Consider the following 11,598-nt stretch of genomic DNA (forward strand, 5'->3'; position numbering starts at 1 on the left):
AGGACCATCCTACTCAGAGGAGGACGGGGAGGACCATCCTACTCAGAGGAGGACAGGGAGGACCATCCTACTCAGAGGAGGACAGGGAGGACCATCCTACTCAGAGGAGGACGGGGAGGACCATCCTACTCAGAGGAGGACGGGGAGGACCATCCTACTCAGTGAATTTTCTTTAAAATGTTAAGTGTGAAACATTGAAAAAGTTATCCTTTTTAGATAAAACTATACTAAAGGTTTGGCTTGGAGAGCAGAAGGGGCTTCACCACGCTGTGAAACACAGCATCCTATTGATTTTAAATGGAAGGAAAGCGGTGAGCAGCGGAGTGGGGCGGAGACCATTGGGGCGGTGAGCAGCGGAGTGGGGCGGAGACCATTGGGGCGGTGAGAAGCGGAGTGGGCGGAGACCATTGGGGCGGTGAGCAGCGGAGTGGGGCGGAGACCATTGGGGCGGTGAGAAGCGGAGTGGGCGGAGACCATTGGGGCGGTGAGCAGCGGAGTGGGCGGAGACCATTGGGCGGTGAGAAGCGGAGTGGGCGGAGACCATTGGGGCGGTGAGAAGCGGAGTGGGCGGAGACCATTGGGCGGTGAGAAGCGGAGTGGGCGGAGACCATTGGGGCGGTGAGCAGCGGAGTGGGGCGGAGACCATTGGGGCGGTGAGAAGCGGAGTGGGCGGAGACCATTGGGGCGGTGAGAAGCGGAGTGGGCGGAGACCATTGGGCGGTGAGAAGCGGAGTGGGCGGAGACCATTGGGCGGTGAGAAGCGGAGTGGGCGGAGACCATTGGGCAGTGAGAAGCGGAGTGGGCGGAGACCATTGGGCGGTGAGAAGCGGAGTGGGCGGAGACCATTGGGCGGTGAGAAGCGGAGTGGGCGGAGACCATTGGGCGGTGAGAAGCGGAGTGGGCGGAGACCATTGGGGCGGTGAGAAGCGGAGTGGGCGGAGACCATTGGGCGGTGAGAAGCGGAGTGGGCGGAGACCATTGGGCGGTGAGAAGCGGAGTGGGCGGAGACCATTGGGCGGTGAGAAGCGGAGTGGGGCGGAGACCATTGGGGCGGTGAGAAGCGGAGTGGGGCGGAGACCATTGGGGCGGTGAGAAGCGGAGTGGGCGGAGACCATTGGGCGGTGAGAAGCGGAGTGGGGCGGAGACCATTGGGGCGGTGAGCAGCGGAGTGGGCGGAGACCATTGGGCGGTGAGAAGCGGAGTGGGCGGAGCGAATATGGCGTGGGGTGGAGAAAAAGTTAAGAAATCCCCAACTTTATGCAAATCACCAGCAGCGAACGCTGGGCGATGACCAATCATATCGAGTGATTGACAAAACTCCCATGACGAATTTGACGCTCTGCGACCCAATGCAGGCTTCAGCAAAGACGGCTGACAAAAATACAAGGAAGGAAGCAAATGTAAGTAATTATGTTATAATGAATTAATGAAAAAAAATACATTTGAGACTAATGTTAGAAAATGTAGAGAAAAACGATTATGCGTTTTTTAAAATTAATTTACGAAAATAGCTATTTAGCAAGCTAGCTAACATTAGCCAGCGGGCATTTTGACATGTAATTCATGTTGTTTAATGTTTTAGGGTGTCACAGTGGCTGATGTGGATGTGGTGGAGGAGTCACACGCAGGACACAGAAGCTAAATCCAACCGACTTTACTGAACACAAAAATATAGAGACACTGGCCTCAACAAAATAGGAGGCGGACTATGCGCAACAATGCGCAAAACACAAGTAATCCAAAGCACACGAAAACAGTACAGTGCGACGACAGGAAATACAAAATACAAACGACGAGCCGCACCTGATGACAGGCGAACAATAACACACAATACAATACACGACAAACAAAACGAGAAACTTATAGGGGACATAATCAACCCAAATGGAAAACAGGTGTACAATAAAGACAAAACCAAACGAACATCGATAACATCCAATGGTGGCAGCTAGTACTCCGGGGACGACGACCGCCGAAGCCTGCCCGAGCAAGGAGGAGGAGCAGCCTAACATCCAACGGTGGCAGCTAGTACTCCGGGGACGACGACCGCCGAAGCCTGCCCGAGCAAGGAGGAGGAGCAGCCTCGGCCGAAACCGTGACATAGGGACTCCTGAGAAAACCAGCAAACCAGGCTGTCGTCTTGTGAAGAACCTAGCTAGCTAAAACATTTACTGCAAATTTAGTGTAAAATTATGTACGCTTGCCTTGCTGATATTCCTGTCTCCTCCCCTTCATCTACACTGATTGAAGTGGATTTAACAAGTGACATCAATAAGGGATCATAGCTTTCACCTGGATTGACCTGGTCAATCTATGTCATGGAAAGAGCAGGTGTTCTTAATGTTTTGTACTCTGTGTATATAGGGTTAGATGGTGGAGCAATTTCCATTTTTCATGAACAAATATGCAATGTAGCAAAATGCAACAAACTGTCTAGTCTGCCAGAAAGACACACAAAGAAGAAGAATGCCCGACCAAGTGACCTCTCACCTCTGATCATGTTGTGCCCTCTATGTGTCAGGCAGTTCAGAAGGGGGAGAAGAGGAGGGGTTCACCCACACAGCTGATATAACCTAGAGGATTTAGGGAGAAGGGGAGGGGTCCACTAACACAGCTGATATAACCTAGAGGATTTAGGGAGAAGGGGAGGGGTCCACCCACACAGCTGATATAACCTAGAGGATTTAGGGAGAAGGGGAGGGTTCCACTAACACAGCTGATATAACCTAGAGGATTTAGAGAGAAGGGGAGGGGTTCACTAACATTTACATTTACGTCATTTAGCAGACGCTCTTATCCAGAGCGACTTACAAAATGGTGCATTCACCAGCAGGACAGAGGTGGATGAACGCAATGCCCTCATTTGGGTGTAGGGACTGATATGAGCCTGTAGTTACGGAGGTGCCGTTCCCCTCACAGCTCCGTAGGCAAGCACCATGGTCTTGTAGCAGATGCGAGCTTCAACTGGAAGCCAGTGGAGTATGCGGAGGAGCGGGGTGACATGAGAGAACTTGGGAAGGTTGAACACCAGACGTGCTGCGGCATTCTGGATGAGTTGTAGGGGTTTAATGGCACAGGCAGGGAGCCCAGCCAACAGCGAGTTAAAAAAACTCAAGTGCCTGGAGATGACAAGTGCCTGGATTAGGACCTGTGCCACTTCCTGTGTAAGGCAGGGTCGTACTCTCCGAATGTTGTAGAGCATGAACCTACAGGATCGGGTCACCGCCTTGATGTTAGCGGAGAACGACAGGGTGTTGTCCAGGGTCACGCCAAGGCTCTTCGCACTCTGGGAGGAGGACACAACGGAGTTGTCAACCGTGATGGCGAGATCATGGAACAGGCAGTCCTTCCCCGGGAGGAAGAGCAGCTCCGTCTTGCCAAGGTTCAGCTTGAGGTGGTGAGCCGTCATCCATACTGATATGTCTGCCAGACATGCAGAGATGCGATTCGCCACCTGGTTATTAGAAGGGGGAAAGGAGAAGATTAGTTGTGTGTTGTCAGCGTAGCAATGATAGGAGAGGCCATGTGAGGATATGACGGAGCCAAGTGACTTGGTGTATAGCGAGTATAGGAGAGGGCCTAGAACTGAGCCCTGGGGGACACCAGTGGTGAGAGCATGTGGTGCGGAGACAGATTCTCGCCACGCCACCTGGTAGGAGCGACCGGTCAGGTAGGACGCAATCCAAGAGTGAGCAGCGCCGGAGATGCCCAACTCGGAGAGGATGGAGAGGAGGATCTGATGGTTCACAGTATCAAAGGCAGCGGATAGGTCTAGAAGGATAAGAGCAGAGGAGAGAGAGTTAGCTTTAGCAGTGCGGAGAGCCTCCGTGACACAGAGAAGAGCAGTCTCAGTTGAGTGACCAGTCTTGAAACCTGACTGGTTTGGATCAAGAAGGTAATTCTGAGAGAGATAGCAGGAGAGTTGGCTAGAGACGGCACGCTCAATAGTTTTGGAGAGAAAAGAAAGAAGGCATACTGGTCTGTAGTTGTTGACATCGGAGGGATCGAGTGTAGGTTTTTTGAGGAGGGGTGCAACTCTCGCTCTCTTGAAGACGGAAGGGACATAGCCAGCGGTCAAGGATGAGTTGATCAGCGAGGTGAGGTAAGGGAGAAGGTCACCGGAGATGGTCTGGAGAAGAGAGGAGGGGATAGGGTCAAGTGGGCAGGTTGTTGGGCGGCCGGCCGTCACAAGTCGCAAGATTTTATCTGGAGAGAGAGGGGGAGGAGGATTCAGCAGGGAGGAGAGGTGGCAAAGAGCTTCCTAGGGTTAGAGGCAGATGCTTGGAATTTAGAGTGGTAGAAAGTGACTTTAGCAGCGGAAACAGATGAAGAAAATGTAGAGAGGAGGGAGTGAAAAGATGACAGGGAGTCTAGTTTTCCTCCATTTCCGCTCGGCTGCCCGGAGCCCTGTTCTGTGAGCTCGCAATGAGTCGTCAAGCCATGGAGCAGGAGGGGAGGACCGAGCCGGCCGGGAGGATAGGGGACATAGAGAGTCAAAGGATGCAGAAAGGGAGGAGAGGAGGTTTGAGGAGGCAGAATCAGGAGATCGGAGGGAGAAGGATTGAGCAGAGGGAAGAGATGATAGGATGGAAGAGGAGAGAGTAGTGGGAGAGAGAGAGCGAAGGTTGCGACGGCGCATTACCATCTGAGTAGGGGCAGAGTGAGTAGTGTTGGAGGAGAGTGAGAGAGAAAAGGATACAAAGTAGTGGTCGGAGACATGGAGGGGAGTTGCAGTGAAATTAGTAGAAGAACAGCATCTAGTAAAGATGAGGTCAAGCGTATTGCCTGCCTTGTGAGTAGGGGGGGACGGTGAGAGGGTGAGGTCAAAAGAGGAGAGGAGTGGAAAGAAGGAGGCAGAGAGAAATGAAAAGATTTGGCATGGGTCCTCAGATTCTCAAAAAATTCTACAGCTGCAACATCGAGAGCATCCTGACTGGTTGCATCACCGCCTGGTATGGCAACTGCTTGGCCTCCGACCGTAAGGCACTACAGAGGGTAGTGTGTACGGCCCAGTACATCACTGGGGCCAAGCTTCCTGCCATCCAGGAACTCTATACCAGGCGGTGTCAGAGGAAGGCCCTCAAAATTGTCAAAGACTCCAGCCACCCTAGTCATAGACTGTTCTCTCTGCTACCGCATGGCAAGCGGTACCGGAGTGCCAAGTCTAGGTCCAAAAGACTTCTCAACAGCTTCTACCCCCAAGCCATAAGACTCCTAAACAGCTAATCATGGCTCTCCGGACTATTTGCACTGCCCCCCCACCCCCTATCTTTTTACGCTGCTGCTACTCTGTTAAATACTTATGCATAGTCACTTTAACTCTACCCACATGTACATATTACTTCAACTACCTCAACTAACCGGTGCCCCCGCACATTGACTCTGCACCGGTACCCCCCTGTATATATACAGTGGGGGAAAAAAGTATTTAGTCAGCCACCAATTGTGAAAGTTCTCCCACTTAAAAAGATGAGAGAGGACTGTAATTTTCATCATAGGTACACGTCAACTATGACAGACAAAATGAGAAAAAAAAATCCAGAAAATCACATTGTAGGATTTTTTATGAATTTATTTGCAAATTATGGTGGAAAATAAGTATTTGGTCAATAACAAAAGTTTCTCAATACTTTGTTATATACCCTTTGTTGGCAATGACACAGGTCAAACGTTTTCTGTAAGTCTTCACAAGGTTTTCACACACTGTTGCTGGTATTTTGGCCCATTCCTCCATGCAGATCTCCTCTAGAGCAGTGATGTTTTGGGGCTGTCGCTGGGCAACACGGACTTTCAACTCCCTCCAAAGATGTTCTATGGGGTTGAGATCTGGAGACTGGCTAGGCCACTCCAGGACCTTGAAATGCTTCTTACGAAGCCACTCCTTCGTTGCCCGGGCGGTGTGTTTGGGATCATTGTCATGCTGAAAGACCCAGCCACGTTTCATCTTCAATGCCCTTGCTGATGGAAGGAGGTTTTCATTCAAAATCTCACGTTACATGGCCCCATTCATTCTTTCCTTTACACGGATCAGTCGTCCTGGTCCCTTTGCAGAAAAACAGCCCCAAAGCATGATGTTTCCACCCCCATGCTTCACAGTAGGTATGGTGTTCTTTGGATGCAACTCAGCATTCTTTGTCCTCCAAACACGACGAGTTGAGTTTTTACCAAAAAGTTATATTTTGGTTTCATCTGACCATATGACATTCTCCCAATCCTCTTCTGGATCATCCAAATGCACTCTAAAAAAACTTCAGACGGGCCTGGACATGTACTGGCTTAAGCAGGGGGACACGTCTGGCACTGCAGGATTTGAGTCCCTGGCGGCGTAGTGTGTTACTGTTGGTAGGCTTTGTTACTTTGGTCCCAGCTCTCTGCAGGTCATTCACTAGGTCCCCCCGTGTGGTTCTGGGATTTTTGCTCACCGTTCTTGTGATCATTTTGACCCCACGGGGTGAGATCTTGCGTGGAGCCCTAGATCGAGGGAGATTATCAGTGGTCTTGTATGTCTTCCATTTCCTAATAATTGCTCCCACAGTTGATTTCTTCAAACCAAGATGCTTACCTATTGCAGATTCAGTCTTCCCAGCCTGGTGCAGGTCTACAATCTTGTTTCTGGTGTCCTTTGACAGCTCTTTGGTCTTGGCCATAGTGGAGTTTGGAGTGTGACTGTTTGAGGTTGTGGACAGGTGTCTTTTATACTGATAACAAGTTCAAACAGGTGCCATTAATACAGGTAACGAGTGGAGGACAGAGGAGCCTCTTAAAGAAGAAGTTACAGGTCTGTGAGAGCCAGAAATCTTGCTTGTTTGTAGGTGACCAAATACTTATTTTCCACCATAATTTGCAAATAAATTCATTAAAAATCCTACAATGTGATTTTCTGGATTTTTTTTTCTCAATTTGTCTGTCATAGTTGACATGTACCTATGATGAAAATTGCAGGCCTCTCTCATCTTTTTAAGTGGGAGAACTTGCACAGTTGGTGGCTGACTAAATACTTTTTTCCCCCACTGTATCCCTACTGTTATTTTATTTTACTTCTGCTCTTTATTTCTCAACACTTTTGTTTTTTTTATTCTACATTTTTATTAAAAATAAATGCACTGTTGGTTAAGGGCTGTAAGTAAGCATTTCACTGTAATGTCTGCACCTGTTGTAATCGGCGCATGTGGCCAATAAAATTTGATTTGATTTAATAGAATAGAACGTAACATAATGTATTCTCATTACTGTTATGAAAATAGGAATTGACCTGCAACTATACTCAGCCTCTTCTCCGCTTCAGGACCTCCAGAGATACCAGACATGGAATCTAATGGCCGATAGTAATGAAGGAATCTTTAGTCACCTTGTCACATCGCATGATATTCTGCCCTGCGCTACGCAATACTACATAACTATCATACTCTGGCCTGCGCTACGCAATACTACAGAACTATGATACTCTGGACTGCGCTACGCAATAATACAGAACTATGATACTCTGGCCTGCGCTACGCAATACTACAGAACTATGATACTCTGGCCTGCGCTACGCAATACTACAGAACTATGATACTCTGGCCTGCGCTACGCAATACTACAGAACTATGATACTCTGCCCTGCGCTACGCAATACTACATAACTATCATACTCTGGCCTGCGCTACGCAATACTACATAACTATCATACTCTGGCCTGCGCTACGCAATACTACATAACTATGATACTATGGCCTGCGCTACGCAATACTACATAACTATCATACTCTGCCCTGCGCTACGCAATACTACAGAACTATGATACTCTGGCCTGCGCTACACAATACTACAGAACTATGATACTCTGGCCTGCGCTACGCAATACTACAGAACTATGATACTCTGCCCTGCGCTACGCAATACTACATAACTATCATACTCTGGCCTGCGCTACGCAATACTACAGAACTATGATACTCTGCCCTGCGCTACGCAATACTACATAACTATCATACTCTGCCCTGCGCTACGCAATACTACATAACTATCATACTCTGCCCTGCGCTACGCAATACTACAGAACTATGATACTCTGCCCTGCGCTACGCAATACTACATAACTATCATACTCTGCCCTGCGCTACGCAATACTACATAACTATCATACTCTGCCCTGCGCTACGCAATACTACAGAACTATCATACTCTGGCCTGCGCTACGCAATACTACAGAACTATCATACTCTGGCCTGCGCTACGCAATACTACAGAACTATGATATTCTGCCCTGCGCTACGCAATACTACAGAACTATGATATTCTGCCCTGCGCTACGCAATACTACAGAACTATGATATTCTGCCCTGCGCTACGCAATACTACATAGCTATCATACTCTGGCCTGCGCTACGCAATACTACAGAACTATGATACTCTGGCCTGCGCTACGCAATACTACAGAACTATGATACTCTGGCCTGCGCTACACAATACTACAGAACTATGATACTCTGGCCTGCGCTACGCAATACTACAGAACTATGATACTCTGGCCTGCGCTACGCAATACTACAGAACTATGATACTCTGCCCTGCGCTACGGAATACTACATAACTATCATACTCTGCCCTGCGCTACGCAATACTACATAACTATCATACTCTGGCCTGCGCTACGCAATACTACATAACTATCATACTCTGCCCTGCGCTACGCAATACTACATAACTATCATACTCTGGCCTGCGCTACGCAATACTACAGAACTATCATACTCTGGCCTGCGCTACACAATACTACAGAACTATGATACTCTGGCCTGCGCTACGCAATACTACAGAACTATGATACTCTGGCCTGCGCTACGCAATACTACACACGTATGTGCTCACCTTATTTCCTCTGAACCCAATCCAACCCTCGAGGTTATTTACAGAGGGAAAGAACAAAGAAATCAGGATATGACGTAACAGATGAGAGGGATGTAATGACATGTAGAAATGTAATGTATTTATGTCCTGTACCATTGAACCTTCATGAATGAACCCTGTCTGTCTGTGTATTTGGGTGATGTGCCAAATAAAGAACCAGCACAACTCATTATTTATTCTACCAGTACTTTATTTAGCATGTGACAGGGGCTGTGGTACAGGCACCATTTGGGTCAAGTAAAACAGCAGTCAGCTAAAAACAATGTTGAACAAAGAGTGATCAACATCTAGATGAACTGTACCGGCATTAGGAGCCAGTACCCAGACAAGAGTACAGAGACATGATCAAACACTAGCAGGAGGATGGAGCCTCCAACTCAAGGAGGCAGGAGTCTAACAGGTACTCAAAAGGTCCAGCTGTGAGGGTTAAGGCCAACTGAAAACCTACCCTGGGTTAAGGCCAACTGAAAACCTACCTTGGGTTAACGTCAACTGGAAACCTACCCTGGGTTAAGGCCAACTGAAAACCTACCCTGGGTTAAGGTCAACTGGAAACCTACCCTGGGTTAACGTCAACTGAAAACCTACCCTGGGTTAAGGCCAACTGAAAACCTACCCTGGGTTAAGGCCAAATGAAAACCTACCCTGGGTTAAGGCCAACTGGAAACCTACCCTGGGTTAAGGCCAACTGAAAACCTACCCTGGGTTAAGGCCAACTGAAAACCTACCCTGGGTTAACGTCAACTGGAAACCTACCCTGGGTTAAGGCCAACTGGAAACCTACCCTGGGTTAACGTCAACTGGAAACCTACCCTGGGTTAAGGCCAACTGAAAACCTACCCTGGGTTAAGGTCAACTGGAAACCTACCCTGGGTTAACGTCAACTGAAAACCTACCCTGGGTTAAGGCCAACTGAAAACCTACCCTGGGTTAAGGCCAAATGAAAACCTACCCTGGGTTAAGGCCAACTGGAAACCTACCCTGGGTTACGGCCAACTGAAAACCTACCCTGGGTTAAGGCCAACTGAAAACCTACCCTGGGTTAACGTCAACTGGAAACCTACCCTGGGTTAAGGCCAACTGAAAACCTACCCTGGGTTAAGGCCAACTGAAAACCTACCCTGGGTTAAGGCCAACTGGAAACCTACCCTGGGTTAAGGCCAACTGAAAACCTACCCTGGGTTAAGGCCAACTGGTATAAAAACTAAGGCAGCAGAACACGAATAGAAGAGGAAGACTAACAAATATGACATTTAGAAAATGTTAGTTTAGAGATTCAATGAAGGTGAACTTTATATCCAACTGACTACATAAACAAGAAGATATCCAGGTCCAGGTCCTTCAGAAAGTATTCACACCCCTTCACTTATTCCACATTTCATTGTGTTACAAAGTGGGATTAAAATGGATGTAATTGTAATTTTTTGGTCAACGATCTACACAAAATACATTTGTAAAACATTTATGAAAAATGAAACACTAACATACAGTATCTTGATTCGATAAGTATTTTACTGTAACTAGGCCACTCAGGAACATTCAATGTCATCTTGGTAAGCAACTCGTGTGTTTTAGGTTATTGTCCTGCTGAAAGGTGGATTTGTCTCCCAGTGTCTGTTGGAAAGCAGACTGAAGCAGGTTTTCCTTTAGGATTTTGCCTGAGCTTAGCTCTATTCGTTTCTTTTTATTATAAAAATACTCCCTAGTCCTTGCCTATGACAAGCATACCCATAACATGATGCAGCCACCACCATGCTTGACAATATGGAAAGTGGTACTCAGTGATGTGTTGGATTTGCCCCAAACATAACACTTTGTATTCAGGACAAAGTACATTTCTTTACCGTAGTTTTACTTTAGTTTCTTATTGCAAACAGGATGCATGTTCTGGAATATTTTTATTCTATACAGGCTTCCTTTTAACTGTCATTTAGGTTAGTATTGTGGAGTAACTACAATGTTGTTGATCCATCCTCAGTTTCACCTATCACAGCCATTAAACTCTGTAACTGTTTTTAAGTCATTGTCCTCATGGTGAAATCCCTTGAGTGGTTTCCTTCCTCTCCAGCAACTGCGTTAGGAAGGACGCCTGTATCTTTGTAGTGACTGGGTGTATTGATACACCATCCAAAGTTTAATAACTTCACAATGCTCAAAGGGATATTCAAGGTCTGCTTTTAGAACCATCTACCAATAGGTGCCCTTCTTTGGAAAACCTCCCTGGTCTTTGTGGTTGAATCAGTGTTATTCACTGCGCGACCTTAAAGATAATGGTATGTGTGGGGTAGAGAGATGAGGTAGTCATTCAAGAATCATTATTGCACACCGAGTCCATGCAACTTAATCACATTTTTACTGCTGAACTCCTAGGCTTGCCATAAGAAAGGGGTTGAATACTTGACTCAAGACATTTCAGCTTTTCATTTAAAGAATTTGTTTTAAAAAATAATAATCCACTTTGACAAAAATGGGGTATTGTGTGTAGGCCAGTGACAAAATCTCAATTCAAATCAATTTTAAATTCAGGCTGTAACAACTAAATGTGGATAAGTCAAAGGGTGTGAATACTTTAAGTCCCAGGTTGGCTGTGTGGAGAGATGGCAGAACAATACATTTAATTATTTCTTAGTCATACAGTGAGGGCTCAGAAATATGGCCACCCCTGCATCTATGAAATCCTGCATCTATGAAATAATTGTATTCATC

General features: G+C 47.2%; 1 protein-coding gene and 1 long non-coding RNA gene across 2 annotated transcripts; both read right to left on the reverse strand.

The window, feature by feature from the left end:
• Window positions 1-259: 259 nt before the first annotated feature.
• On the reverse strand, window positions 260-1,183 carry LOC123491276 (early nodulin-75-like). Its single transcript, XM_045221554.1, has one exon. It carries the CDS (start codon window positions 1,181-1,183, stop codon window positions 260-262), a length of 924 nt encoding a protein of 307 aa, XP_045077489.1.
• A 7,878-nt stretch (window positions 1,184-9,061) lies between these two features.
• Window positions 9,062-10,480, reverse strand: LOC121556333. Its single transcript, XR_006661186.1, has 2 exons — window positions 9,925-10,480; window positions 9,062-9,672 (listed from the first exon to the last, which is right to left on the reverse strand). It is a non-coding gene; the product is annotated as an uncharacterized LOC121556333 (long non-coding RNA).
• Between the last annotated feature and the right edge of the window lie 1,118 nt (window positions 10,481-11,598).

The sequence above is a fragment of the Coregonus clupeaformis genome, chromosome 7 (assembly GCF_020615455.1).
Source record: "Coregonus clupeaformis isolate EN_2021a chromosome 7, ASM2061545v1, whole genome shotgun sequence".
NCBI classification, from domain to species: domain Eukaryota; kingdom Metazoa; phylum Chordata; class Actinopteri; order Salmoniformes; family Salmonidae; genus Coregonus; species Coregonus clupeaformis.

Bases quoted from the DNA above. Each gene is read 5' to 3' on its own strand.
- LOC123491276 (XM_045221554.1), bottom strand. From the start codon at position 1,183: ATGGTCTCCGCCCACTCCGCTGCTCACCGCCCCAATGGTCTCCGCCCC.